The 23,878-nt window shown below is 41.7% G+C and overlaps 2 protein-coding genes across 6 annotated transcripts in view; one reads left to right on the top strand and one right to left on the bottom strand.

Moving 5' to 3' along the window:
• Positions 1-6,480, top strand: part of LOC114047386 (proteasome subunit beta type-7) — an 86,285-nt gene extending 79,805 nt beyond the window's left edge. Inside the window, exons 7-8 of the mRNA XM_027868219.1 lie at positions 1,761-1,912; positions 6,261-6,480. Of these exons, the coding sequence (XP_027724020.1) occupies positions 1,761-1,912; positions 6,261-6,372 (264 nt within the window). The 3' untranslated portion in view covers positions 6,373-6,480. The remainder of the gene's footprint in view (positions 1-1,760; positions 1,913-6,260) is intronic.
• Positions 6,481-7,471: 991 nt separating this feature from the next.
• Positions 7,472-23,878, bottom strand: part of LOC114047350 (serine/threonine-protein kinase Nek6) — a 127,236-nt gene continuing 110,829 nt past the window's right edge. For all 5 annotated transcript variants that reach the window (XM_027868156.1, XM_027868157.1, XM_027868154.1 and 2 more), the window contains 2 exons: positions 13,552-13,665; positions 7,472-9,057 (listed from right to left, as the gene is read on the bottom strand). In XM_027868156.1, coding sequence (XP_027723957.1) covers positions 8,947-9,057; positions 13,552-13,665 — 225 coding nt within the window. In that variant the 3' untranslated portion in view covers positions 7,472-8,946. The remainder of the gene's footprint in view (positions 9,058-13,551; positions 13,666-23,878) is intronic.

Here is a 23,878-nt window from a genome sequence, read left to right as displayed (position 1 = left end):
TGTAGAAAAATGCAATCGACTTGCAGTCATAGGATCAAAGACTTAGAAGTTCGAAGTACCTTTAGAGATTTTGTAACCCAAGCCCTTCTTTTAGTGGGGAAGTAAGTTGAGGTGTGTGAGGGTTAAGTGACTTGCCTAAGGTCACAAAGCTGAGTGAGGATTTGAGACCTCCAGGCCTCTAATTCCAAAATCCATTGTGCTAGATTTTGCTATACCATATTGCTGTAATATAACTAGAGTCAGAAAAAGCCTGAGTTTATGGCCCAGCTCTGTCACTTACTAACTGTGTCATCCAAGGTAAATTAGATCCCTTTCTGGACATTGAAAATCGACTAGAACCATGTCTCTATCCCTCTGTGATATCTATGATAGATGGTTGGTTGATCATTCAGCCTCTGTGTAGTGACACAAAACTCATTTAAAAGTGGCCCGTTTCACTGGGCGTGCCCCCCCCCCTTACTTCTTGGAGCTTCTATGGAACCATTGAGTCTTGTTCTGTGCCAAGCCATGACAGTCCTCCGGCTATTTGAAGATGGTGATTGTGCTCTTTCTGAGTGTCTCTTCTCCATGCTAAAATGCTCTTCAGCTATTCTTCATGTGATATGGTTTGAAATCCTCTTACTGTTCTGATTACCCTCTTCTGGAAACAGGATTATAGGATTTAGAGCTGAAAGTGATCTTAAAGATTGTCTGACTGAACCCCCTGGTTTTATTAATCAGGAAACTGAGGCTCAGAGAGGTTAAGGGACTTGCCTGTAGTCACAGAGATAGTAAGTATCTAAGCTGGGATCCAAACTCACGTCTTCTGGCTCCAAATCCAATGTTCTTTCCGCTATCCCATGGCGTCCTTTCTGATTTGTGGCACCAGATTTTGTCTTCTAAAAGAGAATCACAGGAAAAGGAGGAATACTTAGCTTGAAAAAAAAAGACTCAATAACGATCAAGTTTGGGATGTTGAGGGAATGGGATTGGGCATGGAGAGCATTTCTGGTTTCCTTCAAATGGTCTGCTTGTAACTCAGCACAATTCACTTCAACAAACATTACACATCTGTTGTGTGCACAGCGCTATTGCTGGCTGCTATATCCTAGCTACTGCTAGTTACTGGAGAAAATAAAGTCTAAATAAAATATAATCCTTGTCCTCGTGGAACTTAGAGCCAAGTCAGGAGATAAGCTATACACATAGATAACTTTTACATATAATAACACACAGTAAGAACATTAGGTATAAAACAAAATGCTCTTTGATGTCTGAGGGAAGGATGTTTCATGATGCATGTGTCTTATGAGTTGAGCTTTGAAAGATGGGTAGGAATTTAGGCAAAGAGGGGGAGGGGGAAGAGAAGGATGCTCCTGGCATAAGAAAGACAGAGAGGCAAGACAGCACTGGATGTAGTTGTGGTATGATGAGTAATCCAATTTGATTGGAGCATAGAGAATGGAGACGAGAGTTTTTATTAGATACTGGAATATAGCGTAGCCCAGATTTTGGTGAGCCTTGAATGACAAGTTTGCATTTTACTCATTGAATAGGGAGCCACTAAAAATGTGTATGATTGGTTTTTGTCAGCAGTTTCTATTATAAAATGAGCATGTCTTCTGTTGATTTCTTGGTATTATGTTTCTCTTTTGATTTTGCATCAGGTTTATTAACCATAAGGCAAGTTGGTGTTATTGTTTCTTGTTCTAGTTATTAAAACACAAGATTACAGATTGACAGTTTTGCATTCAGTGATGGCAAACATTTCTTTTTTTCAGGAGGAAGAAGCTAAGAAGCTAGTAAGTGAGGCCATTTCAGCTGGGATCTTCAATGACTTAGGATCTGGGAGTAACATAGATCTCTGTGTTATCAGCAAGTCCAAGTTGGACTTCCTCCGTCCATTTGATATTCCCAACAAGAAAGGAAGCAGGTGAGCAAATTTGATTTTTGCTTGTTTAAGCACAAAATGAGCTGGAAGAACATTGAGGACATTGATTGCGAAAATATATAATGTTGGAGCTGGAAAGGTTCTCTGAGTGTAGAATGTTAGAGCATAGAACACAAGAAATTAAGGGGTAGAAGATCTCGCATCATCTAATCCAGCGCCCTCATTTTACAGCTAAATAGGCCCAGAGAGGGCAAGTGACTTATTCATTAATACATAACTAGTAAGTGAGGGATCTGGGATTTTAACCCAGCCACATCTTCTGACTCTTAAGCGTAGAGTTCTTTCTGTTATGTCACACTGGCTTCAGTTTTTTCTAGTTTGTCTTAGGTCTAGGCCCCTACTGTGCCTCTTCTGCACAAGTACACTTCACATTAAGAAAACGAATATCAAGCCTTATCTTATAAGACTGGTGAGTTAGGAGAATTATTTGCCTTATAAAGGTTTCATTAAATTGTACGTGGGTTTCTCTGTTGAATTTAGGTTTTGATTTATATGATCACTCAACTTTTCCTCATTAAAGTGTGAGCTGTTTGAGGGCAGGGACCATATTTTTGCCTTTCCTTGTATCCTCAGTGCTTAGCACAGTGCCAGACAGATAGTAAGTGTTTAATAAATGCTTGTTGACTTGATTTTCCACAGTGTGAGAGATGGTATATTTCAGTGAAAAGAGCACCAGGAGATCCAATTTCTATTGCTTAATGACACTGTGACATTTTAACTTGACTTCTCAGGGCCTTAATTTTCCTTTCTTTAAAATAGAAAAGGTTGAACTCTATGGTTTCTCCTAGAGTCCTCATAGTGTTACTATTCTGTATTTTATACTTAAGTAGTCCATGTTCCTACATCTTTCTAGCTCTCTGGTGGCCTCCAGAAGCTGTCTTATAACTAAACTTTGAACAGTATCCATAGGAGCTTCTGAGATAGGTGTTCTTTCTGGATGTTGAGGGTTTTTTGACCCCAGCTTATGGCTACACGGATAAACATAATAGTCTTTTGGCAGGTACTCACCAAGGTGCTGAACTTGTCCAGTGGTCATTGAGAAATAAATGGTATAATTTATACTTAGTTATAGAATTACTAAGGGCGGAAAGCACCTCATACTATCATTAACCAGCCAATGGCTATCCTGTGTATTGTGATGCCCTGACCATGTACTGGTTTTGTATGGGCCCTACCCCCCGCACCCCCAAAGGTGGTTTGTGTGAAAACATATTTAGAAATTGCAGTTACTAAATTGTGCATCCAGGAAGAAAGAAAGGACTGTTTATTTAAAGTAACAATGAAAATAATAGACCACTCAGTCAAGAAAAACAGATTCTGAGCCTAGTTTGGTCACTAAATCATTGTTTGACTTTGGCAAGGTGCTTCATCTCTTTGGGCTCAATAAAGGAATTGGACTAGATGATTTCTAAGGCCTTTGAGCTTTAGTGTTTTCCTCAACCCATAAATTATTAGAACTGAAAGTGGAAGAACATGAAATATTAGAGCTGGAAAGGACCTTAGAATCTTAGAAATTATCTAAGCTGACCTCATTTTGCCAATGAGAAAATAGGTTTGGAGGAAGAAAATACTGATCCAGAATCATTCAGCTCATTGTGGCAGAGCCTGGACTTGATTTGGGTTTCATGACTTGTACTTAAAGCTGGAGGGAGAGCAGTCAGAGGAAGCTGGAGAGTGGAAAACAGAACAGTTATCCCAGGATGCCATCTGTAACAGATGTGACTTGAGGATATGAACTTGGTGACAGAGGTTGAGATGTATAGATTCAACTTTCCAAGGGCTTGTCACAGGTCTGGGCTGGGCCCTTGCCTGCAGTCTAGACACTTTCAGGGCATAAGGCTAAGTGGGTCCAACCTTCACATTTCTTTGTCTTCCCCTCTTCATGAGTGTTGATACTGATTGAAGAAATGTTCATTGGTTAATCTGAGCCTTAAGAGTTCCCTCAGCTATTGAGTTCTGCAATCTGTGGTTTTTAAGTGCTCTGTGGCTAATTTACCCAAGGTTAAAAAAACATTACCTTGTATGTTGCTGAAGATAAGGGCTTTGTAACTCAAGGAGATAAAAAGGCCCCCCCCCCCCCAAATTTCTAATCCAACAGTGAGCACCTCATCCACACAGTGATGAAGATTTTGTTCCAAAGTGGTCATGTTGTCACTCCTAGAAAATTGCATCAGGGCATTTCCTCATTCAGGCTCCTAAGAACAAGCCTGGTGGTGGGGGTTACCTTGTACTCCTAATGATTTGAGAATATAGATTCCTAGTATGAGATCATAGTATAATAATAACAGCAAACATTTATTGCTTATCATGTGCAGAGCACTTTTTTGGTACATGGGCTGATCTTTAAGATTCAGAGCTGGGAGGACCTTTAGAGAGAAATCAGATCAGCTTCCTCATTTTTCGTCTGTGAAAGGGAAATGGTAGTTATTAAATGTATTTCTGTAATGCTTTAAAGTTTACAAAGCTTTTTCTCGAAGCAAAGCCGACAAAGTACCTGAACAAGCATCATGACCACCTCTGTTTTGTAAGCAAGGCTCATAGAAATTTGACTTGCTCAAATTCTCACAACTAGTAACTAAGAGTTTGAATCCAGATTTCACTCTTAAGCCCCAATAAGTTTTCCAGTACAATTCTGCAGAGGAAAACAAGAATCTGTTGTGATTTCCTCTGTGTGGGTACTTTGGGATCTGGCAGAGAGCATAGTGAAGCCCTGGATTTAGAATCAGGACCTGAGTTCAAATTCTGCCTATTACAAACTTTATGACTTGGTACAAGTCATCTGGCCCCACTTTCCCACCTGTCACATGAGTGATTGTATTAGATGACTTTTTTTTTTTAATGGTACAATAATATTTAGCTTTTATTATACTCTTCCAGGAGTTTGATACTTAACATGTTAAAATACGAGACTACTGAGTAGCTTTTCATTTTCGATTCAACTGGATGTGGAGTCAGGAAAACTCATCTTCCTGAATTCAAATCTGGCTGCAGACATTTACTAGCTGTGTGATGCTAAACAAGGCATTTAATCCTGTTTGCCTCAGTTTCCTCATAACTGGAGAAGGAAGTGGCAAACCATTCCAGTATCTCTGCCAAGAAAACCCTAAATGGGATCACAAAGAGTTGGCTTTGTGAAAAACTGAATGACTGAAAAACAACTGAACAACAATTTACTAATAAGGGATCACCCCTCTCCACTGTTTTGTCATTGTTGTTTGTCCTTTGGTTCTCAAAGAGGACCATGACATCAGGTGATAGATGACTTATTTTTTAATAGACTTTTATTGATATGTTGTTTTTACATTGCCTCAATCTCCCTGATATACAGATATACCCCCAAATGACTGTGGATTATGTGATTCTAGACTACCCTCAGGTTTTGTACAAACCAGCTTTTGGCCAAGAGGGCAGCCTACCAGACCAAAATGATTTAGTTGTAGTGTTTGCTTACATTTTAGAAAAAGCTTCTTTTGCAGTTTGCATTCTTTCTGAGCTGTGGTTTTAGAGATTACATGGTTTGGGCCCTGCAGAGATCTAGAGATGGCTAAAGAGAATGAATGCTCTTTCCTCTGCCTCCTTCCAGGACAAATCTTCGGTTAAAAGGAGGGTAGATATTTGAGGTGCGCATGTCCTGTTCCAGCCAACAACTTTCTGTGAGCCCAAATGAGGCTTGATATTTATGGAAATGAACCTCCAGTTGGGGACGGATGGGAGGAGCAGTTGGGCTTGCACTGGCATTTGACAGTGTCTTAATTCCCAGCCCCAGCGTGAGGATTAACTGTACAAATATGTACCTTACACTCTGCACAGTACTGCTCAGATGCTTTGTTTCCCAATTCTGAATAGTTTAGGTCCGACACCTTCAGCAGTGCAGAACTCAGTTTATAACAGAGCAGCCCATTCCATTCTTTGACAGTGATTATATTGACTTGAAATCTGTGTCCCTATAACTTTCACCCATTGGTTCCAGCTACTACTCCCCTCCCCCTCCCCGCAGGTGCCATGTGTGAGCTTATGCCTTGTCAACCTAAAGAGTGTATGAGAGCATTTTCAGTTTCTTGCGTGAAGAAGTTAAGGCAGCAGAAGTTAAGAAAGATCACTGTGGGCTGGGAGTTCAGTCTGGATTTGAGTCTCAGACCTGCTACTTAACTAGTTTGCTGTATCTTGAGAAAAATCCCTGCATCTCTCTGGCCCAATTTCCAGTTCTGTTTTAAGGTCTCTTCTAGCTCTAACATTCTCTTTTCTAATATTCTCCTTTCAAATGTCCTTTTCAGCTCTTGGATTTGAAAACCAAGTTCACCTTTACCCCTTTCTCTTTTGTCCTCCATAGGTTTGGCAGGTACAAGTGTGAGAAAGGGACAACTGCTATTCTTACTGAGAAAGTCACTTCCCTGGAAATTGAAGTGCTGGATGAAACAGTACAGACAATGGACACTTCCTAAAAGGGCTCGCTCATCAACGCCATTGATCAGAAGGTTTGGGGTTGCCCCTAGGTCACCTCATGTAAAACCAATGTATCACTAATAAACAAATGGTAATTATGTAGCTAAGGCAGATGTGTCATTTTATATGTTTTGGTTTTTTTTTTAAATTATCTCAATTGCCTTACAGGATGTTGAATATTCTCAAAGTGTAACAGCAGCTTACATTTCTGTAGTTCTTTAATGTTTACAGTTTTCGTGTTAGGTAGGTAGTATCCCCATTTTATAGATGAGGCATCTGAGACTCATAGTCATCGAAGTCCTATACCTATTGAAGTGTCTGAACTACGATTCAAAGTCATATATAATGTCTAGTTACTATATTATGCAGCTGCTATCCAGATCAAATTATAAAATAAAGTTATAGGACTTTTAAATACTTTTTCTTTGGCGGGGAGGCAGAGGGAGGTGATAGGGGTTAACTGACTTGTCTAGGGTCACACAGCTAGTAAGTGTCTGAGGCCTGATTTGAACTCAGATCCTCCTGACTCCAGGACCTATGCTCTATCCACTGTACCACCTAGCTGGCCCTTAAATACTTTTTCAAAATAAGTTCCTATGTTATTTTATAGCAGGTAAGTACTGGTCCCTTTCTCTTCTGATAGATAGCCAAGCTAGGTGAACACAACCTGCTGTGGTCAAGCCATTTCCCTGGTTTTCAGCAGTAGTATTTAAAAAAACATCCACCTGAGGCTGACTTTAGCTTGGAATATGCAACCCTTACGTCACTGTGTTTGTTTACTGTTGTCATCCTTAAAGGTGATTTTTACTGTCAGTAACTTAATGGAGACCTTTGCAAGTGCCTAAGTTTGAGATAATGCTTTGAACTTATTTAGGCTCTACCGTTTACCTAGCCACGTGTCCGACATGGCTTCCTAATCTGTAAAACAGAAGAATTGGACTAGATCCCTTTCAAGGGGGTCCCTTTAAGCTCCAGTATTCTATATCTTCAGCTCTCCAAGTCTCTTGGGACAGTTGTCTTCTCTTGTCAGATGCTGAGGGAATTAGATTAAATGACATTATAGAGGTATCATTCTATTCAAACATACACACACACGTGTAACCCTTCTTACCCCAGTTTTTATTTCAGTATTGGAGAACAAATATTAAGAACAAAGCAGACACTGCATTTGAAGAAAATCTCAAAACCCTACATTGTGGCCACAGAAATAATTTCACACGTCGGGGGTGGGTTTGAGGCAGTATATCAAACAGCACAAAGTCCTGCTCGAGTGCCTCACCATAGCTCTACTTCAGACAAGCAGGAATCCCACCAACCAGGGAGTCCTTTTCACTCTGACCCACTGGAGCATCGCCAGCTCCCAGGAATGACAGTTTTGTCTATGTATAAAAACACATTCCATCCACATCCTTCAAAAGGTTACGTTTACCATGAGTTCACATTTATAAGTTCATTTTCACAGTTAATTAGACCTGGACTAATCCTGTTGGGGAAAACAAGATAAGCAGAACATTTCTGTACATAACTGAGTTGGACATTTCTCTTGAATGATGCCATCCACAGTCTTGGTTGGCATTTGTATATGAGCAAAAACAGCACAAATATTTGAACTTGTTAAGGCTGACAAGGGTGGAACAAAAACATTGAGAGGAAACCTTGGCTACATTCAAGCAGATGAGTTTTGGAGAGAAAAATAAATGATCTTTAGTGAAAATTTGCTTCATGAATTTCTGGTAGAGAGGAAGCGACTGGGGCTGGGAGCCAGGAAATGTGGATTTTAGTCCTGGCTTGACCATATAATTTGCAGTGTGACCTTGAACAAGTCACTTCCCCTATATGGGCCTCAGTTTCCTTCTCTGTAACATGAATAGTTGGATTAGACAATCCTTTAGGTCCCTCCCAGCTCTACCACGCTATAATTCTAACTCTTCCCTACTTCTTATTTAATGAGATATAAACTGATAAAACATTAGCAAAATCTCCACTTTTCCATGAAAAAATTTAAAACCACCAAACCAATACTCCTACTCCCCACGTTTTCACTTTGCAACAGAGAACACCACACACAGAGTTTGATCATATAAAAAGGATATGAAGGACTTGATTAAATGTACTATTAACCATTTGCAAAAGAGGGTTATTAGCAGTTATACAAACCACCAGTCCATGGCAAATCTTACATTTGTATAAACACTGACAGACAATTCAATGAAGGAATTCTTTTTTGGCATTTCACATTACAATTGAGATACAAAGAGTGCTTCATTGGAAATTTCCCTGAGACACCCTTATTAACAGAACTATCCTTTATTATGCACAACTGTTTAAAGAAAGGACTCTCTGAAGAGGAATGGTAACTGTCCTGAGCTTCTCCCCCCACCCCCCCTTCATCCCACTCCCACCCCCAAGGTTGCACTGCCTCTTCACTTTAAAGCCAGGACCAAAAACCTGCAGAACTACCCGGGCCTCTTCTCAGTTGTTCCACTCATGGGCCACCAGTCAGCTTCTTTGGAGAAAGAATATTCAAGTAAGATTAAGTGATGATGGCTTTGTTGTGTGCATCTCTTCTGGATTCAAGTGCTGGCGTTCCAGATGTGCATCTGTTTGGCTAGCTGGTGTACATAGCCAATGTCAGGTCTTTGGTCAGGGTCTGGATATATGCACATACTGACCAGTTCCCGCAACTGAAAGAGAAGAAAGAGAACTGTATCCATTACCATGGAGGGAATCGTCCTTTGAAGTAATTAGAGTGGAGACTGACATTCCAAAAGTCTTGAGCTAAGACCTTCACTATTTACTCAACTGCTGAACAAGTGAGGCTTCATTGGGTTGAGATCTAACTATAATTAAATCCAGTTAATTTGAGTTTTGAAATAGACGGAAAAAACCCATAAATGCAGGTGGTATCTATACTCCCAAGATAAAGAGAGGTAAGTGAAGCTATTAAGCCCATTTTTACATAGAAGAAAAGGCTACACACATTTGGACATATTATATATTTCCATATTTTATATTTTTAACTTCAAAAGGTTCATGACTTTCTCAGTGTGGAGCACTCTATCCATCTTTGCAGATCACTACTGGGGGGAAAAAAAAACCCATTGTTGGTTAGGTTCTTCACCAGAAGAAGGTTTCTCATCTGCTTTTATTTAGATTGGGGTCCAGATGGCAGGCATAGTCCATGGGCCCCTAACTGATTCAAAGACTTTATATCTTGGCAGAGCCATTGAGAACCCAGGGTCACCTGCACACAAGGATGAGTTTTCAGCAAAGAACTTCAGGAGAACGTTTAATATTTTAGAGGGAAAAGCATTGACATTTCCTCACAGAAACGTCTTCACAGTGCAATGAAGCACTGAGCTATAACTAGAGATAAGGTACACCACAGAACCTGGGAGTGTGGATGTAAAATGGCAATCATGAAGATGCTAAGACCAGAGGACACAACTCAAGGATAGGGCTTATTGATGATCATAAATGCATTAAAATGCAAAAGGGTTACAATTAGACTACCCACCTCCCAGCCCCCTTTATTGTACACATGAAAGACAGGAGCTTTTAATTACACAGACTAAAAGCTGCTCATACCTCCAAGGCTGGGGGAGGAACAGCCTTGAGCCTCTGATCTTCTCACATTATCCTGATAGCCACAGTGCCAATTATTTTAATGGTAATTAAAATAATGACCTTATAAAGTACACATCTTAAATTGCATCACTGAGCTCACTGCACTGTTTTCTCATTTAAATACCTAGCCACTGCCCAGCACACACGGTTTTTGGGCGGCCGAAGGGGATATACACCAAGTGAATACATTGAGTGCCCTGTGGGCTCAGCATTTCACAAGCTGCATCCCATGAATGCATTTCAGTTACTAAACGAGGTTCAGGAGAACAACAGTACAGGAAGAGGGAGGGTGCAAACAGAGCCTTGCATTGTACGTGTTTTGTCCACAGGGTCACAGAATTTTAGAGTTGGAAAAGGGACCTTGGAAGCTGTCTAGTCCAACTCATACCTAAAAGGAAACCCCACTGTAATATGCCTGTCGAGTGATCATTCAGTCTCTACTTAGAGACCTCGGGGAAGGAGGAACCTCTACCACCAGCTCCTAAGGCAGCTCAGTTCACTTTTTGACAATTCTAACAGTTGAAAAGGTAGTTGATTTCTTTTCCCCCAACATCTAGTCTTGTTAGCTTCTTTGTGGCTTTTGCCCATTGTTCCTAATTCTGTCCTCTGAGACCAAACAGAACAATTTACTACAGAATATGGCATTGTTAGAGGTTTCAGGTACATGGCATGAGTATAAAGGATCATTTTGGAAGCTTAGCTAGCTACATGTAAAGATTGACAGTAAAACATTTTTAAATGGATTCTAGTTCTAACTGCCAATAGTAGCCTTTGGCTTTCCTTCTCTGTCCCATTCCCCTCATCTGTAAATTAAGAGGGTTAGACTAGATAAGAGGTGTCAACCATGTGGCTTGCATCTCCCTATAACACTCCTGAGTAAGGCCCAAGCCAGATTAAAATGTCATTGGGAAATATTTAACATAATAAAAATGGAATAAAACATAGATATCACAATGTAAAATCAAGCCCATATGCAGCCCTCAGGGATTCTTATACACAGTTTGTTGGTCCCCATTTCTGTTTGAGTTTGATGCCACCAGACTATAGATGAACAGACTGTGTTCTAACATCCTTTTCAGCTCTGACATTGTCTGAGTCTCCTATTTCAGCTCTAAAGTTTTATCTACTTTGGAGCTTGGCAGATTTGAATAACCAAGAAAAACTGTCATCAAGTTAAAGTTTATCAATATATTCTAATGCCTTTCACTTATGTGTACACATGGCGTTAGGTAAGTTTGTATTCCTAGTTCCTAAGGAACTGAGAAGCTTGAGGTGGTCACATTTTCTCTGACTTCTGGGAAACAACAGGTAAAAATGCTTCTTGAAGGTAAGAACCTCATCACTGGTGGCCACAGCAAGATTCCCAACTGAAACAGTGAAAACTAGCTATCACGTTTTTGATTTGGGGAACTAAAACTTCTAACGGAGAAGACTGGTTGATGTGGTGCTCTCAGAGGAAGTTCTCTTCATTGTGTGACTGTCATAGAAGTTTTCACAAGTAAATTCAAACCCCAGTCCTCAAATTCCAAATGAACATTCCCAATGTGAACAGTCTTGCCAAGAAAAGAGGGATGCTAGTGATACTTTCCACTCAAAAATATTTATGAAGCAACATGATTTAGGGGAGGTCACTAATGAAGCGGAGATTTGCATCCTGGCTTTACTGCCTAATATCTATACAACCTTGGGCAAATTACTGAGACACTTTGGGCTCTTTTCTGATTGCTAGGATGAGAAGCTAAATGATTTTCAGCTTTGAGGGAAATATGAAATTTTGAATCCTTTAATATTTAGTGCACAACAGTTTCCCAATATAAAATTGGGTTAATTTCTTGGATAGGATACATATACATATGTACATATATACATGTATATGTGCACACACACGTATATATACGTGTGTGTGTGTGTGTGTGTGTGTGTGTGTGTGTGTGTGTGTGTGTGTGAGAGAGAGAGAGATCTTCCAGGTTTCCCTGACTAAAAGTGGTGGGTTCCATCAATGTATTTCTAACCCCAAAATGTTCCAGGACTGCATTAATTTGGAAAATATTAAACTAAAACATTCAAACAAAACCACCATGCCCATTCCAGTGCATAAATGTTAACAAGCACATAAAAAGATGTTAGCCATTGATAATAAAAACAGCAACCTTCTACCTCCAAGAATTCAGAACAGCAGAACATAAGAATTATTCCCACCAGTAACCTCAAGTTTCAAAAACAGAATACATACAGTTAGTGGCTATCTCCTGCCTGGGGGTGTTAATGAGGTGAGAAGGGAGAAAAATGTATTTCATAATGCATCCTTGGGTCTCTGGTTTGTTGGAGCTGCTATCACGGAGCACATGTACATCTCTAGTAAGGATTATTCCTTTCTTGGGAAAGGACTTTGCTGCTATTGCCTTCAAAGTATTCTAGGTTGCTAGTAGATGTAGATCTCAAATCACAAAAGCTCTACAGACCCTCCTTTACCTGGCTGTTCGTCATCACTCTCAGTATAACTCATGCCCTGGGAAGGCCTAGGCTCCTTAGAAAGGGAGCCATTCATCTGCTTTTGATGATAAAAACCATGAAGCTAAAGACAAAAGGGGATTATATTCTATTTATTCAATTTATAAAAAGAAGGGGGAAAAAAGGAACCTGGTTGCTAGGAATAGCAAACAGCAGGGCGAGAGAGTAAGAGGTCTCTTGCCTTCTCCAGCGTTCTGTTAATAGTGTCTAACACCATCTGGAGTCCTTCTCTGGGACCCAGTCTTGGAAACCATTCTGCTCACCCTGGACTACATCAGTGCACTACACATACTCTTTAGCATAGCCAGAGGGAGGCATGCAGACAGTAATTGTGCAGACAGGAAACACATCTGTCAGCTTACACAAATTCTGGCTGCCAGCAGGTACATCCTCAAGTGTTTGCTATGTTACCAAGTGTGGCCAACCACACATGGACATTTCTAGCAAAGTCCACACATAAAAAGGAAGGCAGGGATAGTGTGTAAGGAGAAAAGACACTGGAATTGAAGCCAAAGGGACCAAGTTTGGAATTCCAGCTCTGCGAGGCATTTATGTGCTATGTAACCTTGAAAAGTCACCTTAAGCTTAAGTTCCTTACCTAAAATGACCAAGATGAACTAAATCCCTTAAGGTTCTTTCTAGGCATAACACTCTGTAATTCTGTGTAAACAGTGTCTGTGGAAAATTAAATAGGGGTGGGGCAGCTAGGTGGCGCAGTGGATAGAACATCAGCCCTGAAGTCAGGAGGACCTGAGTTCAAATCCAGCCTCAGACCAAACACTTGACATTTACTAGCTGTGTGACCCTGGGCAAGTCACTTAACCCCAATTGCCTAAAAATAAAAAATAAAAAAAATTAAAAGAAAATTAATTAGAGTTTAAAAGGTCCAGGGGCAGACAGAATTAATTGCCTTTTGTATCTGAAGGTGCTGGTACCATTGCCAGTTGTGGCCATAAAGACAATAACTGGCATGGCCCCTAAAACTGTTAACAGAAAAACAGATGAATTGGTGACTCCAGCTATTCCCAGCTTTAACTCACCTTCTCAGAGTAATGTTCTCCTGGAAGAGGAGGGTAGTCACATTGCTCTATCTTCTGACAAAGAGAAAAAAGATTCATTTTATCTCCATAGAAGGGACTTTGAAGAGCCGCCATCTGTAGAAAGGAAACACAAAATGAATTTTTAGTCTAGCAGTTGCACAAAGCTGTTTCTTGATTCTAACAAGTGACAGTGATATTTGGCCACCAACTGGGACCCATATCTAGAGTACACTGCCCCATCCCCCTTCCTGGGCAAGTCATGTAAACTCTTGAGTCTCATGTTTCCTCATCTGTAAAATGGGGATAAAAACATTTTTTTACCACCTGCCTTCTAGCTTTGTGAGTATAGTGCTTTGTAAACTTTAAAGTGCTACAGAAATTGTTATTCAATACTCCAAGGATCTACAATCTCATTGATAAAAATAATGCTTTCCACTAATACGTACTGGAAGCCCTTTATGCCTTAAAGGAGGTTTGGGGTTTTTTATATTTTTTTCTTTTTCTGTTTTTTTTTTTTAGTTGTTGGGCCAAAACACATTTATTATCTCGTGGGCAACCTGGTGATGATGTCCTCCATACGTAGCTAAGCTAGTGCCCAGACAACAGTCATGGCTCTGTCATCTGGCACAAGGTCAAAACCTTTCAAGCATGAGAGGGCCTGCCAGAGCTTCTGCTCCACTAGCAGGATGTGCAGGAATCCTGGGTCACCCTCCTGTCAGGAGGGGGCACCAGGAAGACTTCAATGGAGGATTATCAGTTACTGTTATTTCTCATCTTCCCTCCCTGTCAGGCCACCTGGTAAGATAAATGGTTCCTATTTGTTTTTCTAGTTTTCATAACAACAACAAAAAAAAAATAGAAGAAAAAAAAAACTTCCTAATTAGACTTCATTAAAAACCACCCATTCAGTTCTGTGGAATCCCACTGAGACATCTGACTTCCTTAGATCATTGGGAGTGGAGGGGGCTGAATGGGAGGGAATGACATTTCTTTAGCAAGACCCAAATACCCAGATTTATAAAGTAGACCTAAGAAAAGGAGAATGAGTATCCATCCATCATAGAAATTATCACAGTGGGAGCCCTGTGGTCTGTGATCACATGAGGCCAGAGAAAGGGTCATTTGCTCCCTGGCTGGAAGAATTAGCACCACTTACTTGGGAGAAACTAGGATTGTCCTCTGGCTCCCCGAGAAGAGGCTCTTCAAGAGAGCGGCAACAAAGGGGAAGGGCTGAGACACAAGTGGATAATCCAAATTACACAGGGGCCTCTCAGCTTCATATCCTGCCTGGTTCCACAAAAGTGGAAAGTCTGATGCGAACACATTCCCTTTGGAAGGACAACAGCAGCAGCAGCAGCAATTCACAATACTGCTCTTAGCTTACAAAGTACTTCCATTACAACTGCCCTCTGAGGGGAAAAGTGCAATTATTACCATTTGACAGATAAAGAAACTGAGGCTCAGAGAACAGGAATGGCAGAACTGAAACTTGAACTTAGGTCTTCTTCAAATCTTTCCAAGAGTAGCATAAATCAATTCGCCTTTCTGTTAGGAACCAACAGCAAAAGGCTGCCGCTTTTGGCCTCAGTTTCCTCATCTGTAAAACAGGGATAGCACTACTCGTGCTAACTACCTCACAGGGTAATTGTGAGGGAAACACTTTGCAAACTGCAAAATAACAAAAAATAGCACATTTATATACCCATTTAAGTGCCTTGATTTATTCATTAGTAAAATGTGGTCAGACCAGATTTTTTTTTCCAATTTTTAATATTTGTTTTTACATTGCCTACATTTCCACATATACACATACACACATATATATATATTCACATGTGTGTATATACATATACATGTGTGTGTGTGTATGTATTCCCCCTTCCTCTTCTTCTCAGAGAAACATCCCTTATAGCAAAGAGGAAGAAAAAATAATACAGCAAAACTAACCGACAGATCACCCAAGTCTCCCTTGGAATACCATGTTCCACACCCATAATTCTGCCCTCTGCAAAGAAGGGAAGAAGTTACACTCTCCTCTCTTCATTTCACAGCATTCATTCAGTTTCAGGGATCCTCTTGGTACTGTTTTTAACACTGCACTGCTGCAGTCAGAAAAACCCTTTTCCTTGTTCTGTTCTGCTTCCTTCATTTTGCGTCCTGGTACCTATGCTTCTCTCTGGTGGTCATACTCATCATTTCTTGCAGCACAGCAACGTTCCATTACACTCATGTACTAAATACCATAGTTTGTTCGGCCACTTTTGTTCCCAGTTCTTTGCTACCACAAAAGTGCTAACTATAAATATCTTAGTTCCTATGGGACCCTTTTTTTTTTTTTTTTAAATCACTGACCTCCTTGGGACAGGTGCTTAATCTACCATTGGCCCATTTAGATAACTTACAAGTTCTGTTCTGGCTCTGACAACTGTATATTTTAAGGTCCCTTCCACCTCTACAATTCTATGAAAATATAACATTTAGAGATTCTTGTTTTGTGCTAGGCCTTCCACCCTGACCCCCAAACTCTTTTCTGGATAAGCCAGGCCAGGCCCGGCCCGGCAGGATTTTTCTATGACGTCAGAAAGCAGCCAAAGGCTGGCACCTTTACAACTGCTGCCCAGGAACCATGCCCACCCCAGCCCACCATTTACATACGAAGGAACGACCAGCACTAATCAGGTTTGTCTTCAAAGGGAGAGCAGGGAGCTATGGAGAGGCTCCGCAAAGCGAGTGGCACGCCGGCCCAGCATGCGGCCTGGGCTGTGCCCCATCTGCTTATTAATCTGTAATGGGATTCAAGTGTTTCTTGTCACTCTCGCTCACTGTTACCTCCAGTGCCAAACAATGGGGCAATGCCTCATCCTAATGAAGCACCGTTGGTTAATTGTGCCTGATACCTCCTCCGTTTGGAGGACCGTTTTCAAACCATTTTTTTGCAAGCTGCATCAAATCACCAACCTCTTCACATTAGCCTCGGCTGAGGGGGATATGCTACACTCTGGTTTTAATAAGGGAACCATCTGATAATTGTTAAGCCTTCGCTCATTATCATGCACCAGGGAGAATGTCCAAAGAACACTGTCTTGTTGCAGAAACACACAGCAAGCTTCCAGCAGAGTGGTGATTTTTTTTTGTCTGTGGGTTTTTTTAAATAGTTATCAACCCCTTTACTATGTCCCCTTGCACAGTACAGCATCTGAGACAAGTTGCCCCAGGAATTGTTGAAGGATACAAGGGTTTGAAGGTGGCAGACTCCCCACACAGACTGTGTATCCCTACTGAGCAAACATGGTGGGACACCAAGGGACACCAGCTCCATGACCACTGGTACTGCCAGCCAGACTGGACTACCAAGTGCTCCCCAGCCTTGCCCTAGTCCCTGCTACCTCCAGGTCTTTGCTTACATCATCTCTTGCCTTCTAGAAGTGCACCCCCCACCCTTTCCCTCCAGCTCTCTTCAAGTAACAGCTACGGTGCCACTTCTTCCATGACGCCTCTCTTGTTCCCCCGAAATAGGAGATACCCCTCCTCAATCAGAGCTCGTGGGATACTGTTTGACCTTTCTCACGTGCTTCAATAATTTTCGAATTTCTATCAGAGCTCCCTGTATGAACGTCCTCTTCTCCAACCACCAGTGGCAGGCACTCCTTGAGGGCAGGAACTGGGCTGATTTTTCAGCCTTGAGCATGGTACGTACCTTGCACACATGAGGTGCTTAATCAATATTTGTTGGACTTTCTGCTGCTGTCGAAGTGACAGGACATTTGTGCTGCAGGGACGGGGATCAGATAATAGAAGGGCTTCTGGCATTCTGCAAAGTGGCAACACTCAGGGGATACAATTCAAATAATCAAAATGGTAACCAAAGGTGCATGGGTTAATTGGACAGTTACAAAAGTACATCTGTTGCCCTGGCAGAGAGCAGCTGGGAGACCAGAGGAGTCAATCTAAGTCATTTGAATACGTCATTGAGCAAGAAAGAAAAAGGATTAAGCTGAATTCTTATGTGCTAGTTATTCAGGTTCAGAGGAGGAAGCAGTGGTAAAAATGGTAACACAAGGCTTTAGGAGTCACTTCGCTGTGCACGGCTGTGCCCTGGCAAGAGTAAGTCCTCGGTGGGGGTAGAGTAGAAGGAATGCTGACTTTGGAGTCTAGAGAGACCCAGATTTGAACCTTGGCTTTGCCACTTAGCTAGCTGTGCAAACCTGGACAAGTTAACCTCTTGGAGCCTCAGTTTCTTCATCATGAGGATGAAAATACATCTCCCACAGAATTGCTGTGAAGAAACTGCTTTGCAATGCCTGAAAGCATTTTTTAAAAATTATTTTAGTTTACAAAGGACTTTCCTCACAACAACCCTGTGTGGTGAGGAGCATGAAGAGTACTACTCCCATTTCACAGATGAGGAAACTGAAGGCTCCGAGTAGAGGGAGAATCTGACATCAGTTCTAATTATGTTTGGCTGTGATGCGCACACATGCTCTCTGTCAACCTGCCTCAGAATACCTGCACAAGCCTTACCTCAAGGCATTATTGTGAGAAAAATGCTTTGTTAAACCCCAAAGCAGGGGTTCTCAACCTTTTTCAGTCACTCATGCCCCTGGACTTTTAGTAAACCTTCCCATATCCCCTATTCAATACGAAAAATAAATTCTAAAATTTATCATGCATATACAAATAACAACTAAAATAAAGAGGTTAATTATTTTCAAAAAGATAGTTATTTACTAAGTATTCCCCCCATCCCTTTGAAAAGCTTCTCATGCCCCCATAGGGGTACATGTGTCCCAGCTTGGGAACCCCTCACCAAAAGCATTCTAGAAATAGAAGCTGCTACTCACTGAACTGATTTGCCTTGCACATAGTAGGTTATTAATAAGTGGAACTAAACTGAGACCAAAAATTTCAGCTTACAAAAGTTTATAAAACCCCTTCCTCATAGCAGTCTGGGGGCTCAAAAGCTTCCCCAATTCAACAAGCATTCCTAAGAAGGTTTTTAAGATAATGCTGAGCTACTAAAATATACAGGGCTGGCAAACCCAGAGTTGCTGGATATTTTTCCCTGTTTCCCTTGTTTGGTCTTAATCACGGGCACAGACTCAGTGGCTGCCGTGCGGAGTTCGAGCACTAATTCTGGAGGGCACCGCTGGATGTGTGCCACAAGCAGACCCCTCACTGGGATGCCAGCGCTAAAGGCCCAGATCCAGCAGCACTGATCTCGGAGATGAGCTTCCGTGTAAATAAATAAATTCTGAGGAGCCCTGGCTGCCCGCTGGGAGCCTCCACGGGGTGCCAAGTCTAATGAAAATAAAGCACAGGTTCTTCCAGTAACCGCCAGGCTCCTCAGTTTAGCCCAGAGCCTCTGGAGCTGAGAAGGCTGCCCACACATTCCAAGTGGGGCTGCTGTGTATAGGACTTACTCAATCAGGACCCTAGAGTCCTCCACGGCTTGGGCTCAGGCTGTTCATACCCAAATTGGGGACAAAGGTCCAAGGCTGCCTCTTCCTCTCCTCCTCCACTCCCTCTCCCTTCCTGGCCCATTTACACAGGTCCCCTGTGGGGACTTATCCCTCACTCACTTCTCCCCTTTAAAAAAAAAAAGTAATTGCCTTCTTATCATCCAAGCCAGCCAAAGACACATTTCCTCTCCTTCTGCCTCATGCCCCAAGACTCCTTCCCTCACCACTGGGGTCAGCTCCTCCAATACACCAGCACAGATTCCAGGCTTCTTGTCCACACGTCCCTTGCCTTCTCTTTGGGCCCTTGGCTTCGTGTCTGAAATGAGGGGGCTGGTCCAGGGGATCTCTAAGGTCTCTTCCAGCTCTAAAGCCCATGAACATTTTGTTTTAACATTCTAGATCATGATAAGGTCCTTCTCATCTTTGATGCTCTACAGCCAATGCTTTGACATCCTTTCTTCTGAAGTCACGAATACAGGTGTAACATTCTTTGTCTGCGCTCTAAAGTCATACAGTTTTAAGCACCCTCCTGCCAAGCTGTTCAGTCATTTTTTTCAGTTGTGTCTGACTCTCTGTGACCCCATTTGGGGTTTTCTTGGCAAGGATACCGGAGTGGTTTTCCATTTCCTTCTCTAGCTCATTTTACACATGAGGAACTGAGGCAAACAAGAGTCACACAGCTAGTAAGTGTCTGAGGCTGGATTTGAACTCAGGAAGAGGAGTCTTTCTGATTCTAAGCCCAGTGCTATATCCACTGCACCATCCAGTTGTCCTTAATTCACCCCAACACACACACACACACACACACACACACACACACACACACACACACTTTTCCTTCCCCTACCCCCAACTTTTTGAAATGTATGATTTTATGAGAGGCAGAGAATGGGTAGGAGAGTTTGATGGGCAGGAACAGAGAGCTGATAGGGGACTCAGAGGGAAAGGCACAAAGACCAGGGAAAAGGCACAGGTTTCGGAGCCTTGGAGACCTGAGCTCTTCTATGTGGATCTGCTTCTTTGGCTCCCAGTCTTCTCCTTAAAACAAGAGACGGACAGGACGATCTTTTAAGGATCCAAGGGTCTACAAGGCACGATATGTGCCCTGAGGACACCAGTGCAGCATCATGCCTCCTCAACTGTCATTGTCTTAAATGCTGTGCATTGTCTCAGGAATCAATGTAGCAAAAAATTCCTCCCTAAAGCCCCACTTGATAGAGGGTTCAGAATTTTCTAGTCAACTTTCCATCTTCTACCAGCTTCTCTGCTTGGCTTTGAGGCCACAAAACACCATGCCCTTGTGCCGAGTACCCTCTGGCACTCTTTCCCCCAACCATTCTCCTTTCAGCTTCCTTTTGTGTATTTTTTCTCCCATTAGATTGTAAGCTCCTTGTGGGTAGGGATTATTTTTCTTTTTATGTGTATCCCCAATGCACAGCACGGTTCCTGGCACATAGTAGGCACTTAATAAATGTTAACTATCAAAGAATCCTAGAATTGAAAGTTACCCTAGAGGGAATCCAATCCAACAAATAATAACAACAACAGCTGACATTTACATAGAGCTTACTATGTGCTAAGTGCTTTACAAATATTGTCCTTTTTGACCTTCACAATGACTCTGGGAGATAGATACTATTATTATCCCCATTTTACAGTTGAGGAAACTAAGGCAGAGAGAAGTCAAGTGACTTGCACAGGGACATACAGCTAATGTCTGAGGCCAGATGTCAGAATACAGGACACAGAACACATAATGTCAAAACTAGAAAGACCTGAAAACACAGAATGTTAAAATTAGAAAGGCCCGTAAATACAGTATGCTATATATAAAACCTATATCAAATTGCTTACCATCTTAGGGAGCAGAGAGAAGAGGGAGGGAGAAAAATTGGAACTCAAAACTTTATAAAAAATGAATGTTAAAAATCATCTTTACATGTAACTGGAAAAAAATAAAATACAATTTTAAAATATATAGCATGTTAGTGCTAAAGGGAAAAGAAGTAAAGTATGGTTATAAAGTTACTGAGATAAAGGAAAAATTTCCTTTTTTTTTTTTTAAACAAGATTCCTAAACTCATACATGAGGAGAATACTCTGGTTATAACTTATCTAGATTTTAGCAAGTCTTTTGGTAAAGTATCCCATACTGTCCTTGTGGAGAATATGGAGAGGTAGGGATTGGATAATACAATCAGATGGATTCAGGACTGGTTGGACATCTGGACTCCAAGAGTGGTTATTAATGGTTCCATGTCAACATGCCAGAGGTCTCCAGTGGAGTGCCCCAGGGATCTGTGCTTGGTGCTATGCTGTTTAAGATTTTTATCAATAACTTGGATAAAAACATAGATGGTATGCTCGCCAGACTTGTAAACAAAGCAAAGCTGGAAGGAATTGCTAGCACAATTCAGGATCCAAAAAGATCTTGACAGGCTAGAACACTGGGCTGGACTTAATAAGATGAAATTCAATAGGGGTGAGTGTCAAGTCTTCCAATTGAGTACAAAAGAAATCAACTTCACAAGACTAAGATGGGGCGAGGCGGATTATCATCAGAGTTGTTCTGAAAAATATACAGAGGTGTTAGTGGACTGCAAGTTCAATATGAGTTGTGATATTGGGCTGCATTACAAAGGTCATAACTTCCAGGAATAGAGAAGTGATAGTTACAGCTATTATTTATGTATGGCTAACATTTATGGAGTGTTTACTACGTGCCAGATGCTACTAGTTAGCTTTAAAAATATTATCTTATTTGACCCTCACAACCACACTGGGAGTTAGGTACTATTATCATCCCCATTTTACAGATGGGGAAACTGAGGCAAATACAGGCTACATGACTTACCTAGGGTCACACAGCTGGTAAGTGTCTGAGACTGTATTTGAACTCAGATCTTCCTGGTTCCAGGCCTGGCGCTCTATTCACTGGGCCACCTAACTATTATTATGTAAAGCAGTATGACCAGGAGTTCTGATGATTCAGTTAGTCATCCAGTCAACTAGACTAAAAGTCTTCAAAGATGGATGGCCACTTGTTGAGGATATCATAGAGAGGGTTTCTTTTGAATTTGATTACTTCCAGGACTCTTTCCACCACTGAGGTTTTGACATTCTGTGTCTTGAACCTATGTCTTTGAATTCCAGGCCCAGCATTCTTTCTTCTATGCTCTACTGGTTTGGGATGTTAGAAGACATTTGTGTAACATCTGGATAGAGCACTGAGCCTGGAATCAGGAAGAGCTGAGTTCAAATCCTAAGACACTTACTAGCTTTGTGACCCTGGGAAGTCACTTGACCTCTGTTTGCCTCAATTTCCTCAACTGTAAAGTGAGGGTAATAATACCTCTCAGTGTCACTGTGAACATCAAATGAGACAATATTTGTAAAGTGCTTAGCACAGTGCCCAACACATAGTAGGTGCTAAATAAATGCTGCTGCTGTTATTATTATTATTATTACTACTTTATCTATCTTTAGTGGTAGGGACCCCATTACCTTCTGTGGCAGTCTATTCTGCTCATGGGTAACTCTGATTATTAGGAAATTTGCCTTTAGGTAAGAATGAGCCAAAGTCTACTTCCCTGTCATTCCACTTACTGTGCTCCTGGGCTAAGTAACACAAGTTCAATCCTTCTTCCATAAGACTTTTCAAATATTTAAAGACAGATGGGGGGGGCAGCTATGTGGCACAGTGGATAGAGTTCTGGCCTTGGAGTCAAGAGGACCTGAGTTCAAATCCAGCCTCAGACACATAACACTTGCTATCTGTGTGACCCTGGGCAAGTCACTTGACCCTGATTGCTTCACCAAAAAAGCAAAAAAAAAAAAAAAAAAGGAGATAGTGGGTCACCTCCCAAGTCTTTTCTTCTCTTGGCTAAACATCCTCAGTTTCTTCCTATGATCACTGCACTTCAATGGTTTTAAACCACTTCCCCAACAAGTTTGTTAATGTCCCTTCTGAAATGTGAGACTCAGAAATGGCCACAATACTTCAGGGTGGGGGTGGGAAGGGGATGCTGCCACAGAGTTTGGGTATAGGGAAACACCTAGATTCTTCCCTGTCCCAAGCAAGCTTTGATAGGCATAGAGGAAACAAATTCAGGGGCAGAGGAGCTGGGCAGAACAGCAGCGACCATTTCTAGATGCTTCAAGCTTTACCCAACGCTCTCCTCACTACCCTGTGAAGCCACTGGTACAGGTATGACTGTGTGATGTGGTATCCATAATCACACAGCTGGCACGTCATAGGAGGGACCTTAGGGCACATCTGGTGCAAACACCTCATTTTACAGTCAAGGACAATGAAAACTGTAGAGATGAAGTGATGTGCCCACAATCATCTAGGAGTGCCAAGAGCTAGGATTGGAATCCAGAACCTTTGACTGAAATTTTTGTACCGTCTCTGTGGAGCTAAGATTCAAACTGAGGCCCTCCTTATTCCAAGACCAGTATTCTTTCTACTCCATGAAAGGATCCAATTTTCCTCATTTTATGCCACAGGCAGGTCAGGGCCCCTGGACAGATCTTGTTCCCAGCTGGGGCTGTGTTAAGTTCTCTTCTGAAGAAGGCAAAGGGCTTTTCAGCTCTGAGCAGCTCTGGGATATTCCCAGAGGCTGCTTAATCCCTCTAGCAGGATTGCATTGATCTATTTCATTGACTTCCCAGCACCAATAGTTCCCTCCCTACCTGCAAACCACAGCAGCAGGTCCTCCCTCCCTCCCATGCTCCAAACAGATAAATCAGCCCCTATCGAACTGAGGGACTCATGACTGGTAATACACTAATGATGGGACATTACCTTGTTAAGTAAACATTTAGTTACCTCAGTTGAATATTGGAAAGGAAGAACTGGCTGAGTG

Source organism: Vombatus ursinus, unplaced genomic scaffold (genome assembly GCF_900497805.2).
Source record: "Vombatus ursinus unplaced genomic scaffold, bare-nosed wombat genome assembly UNPS02014786.1, whole genome shotgun sequence".
NCBI lineage: Eukaryota > Metazoa > Chordata > Mammalia > Diprotodontia > Vombatidae > Vombatus > Vombatus ursinus.
Note: the sequence above shows the minus strand (reverse complement) of the source record. Positions and strands in the feature narration are given on the sequence as shown.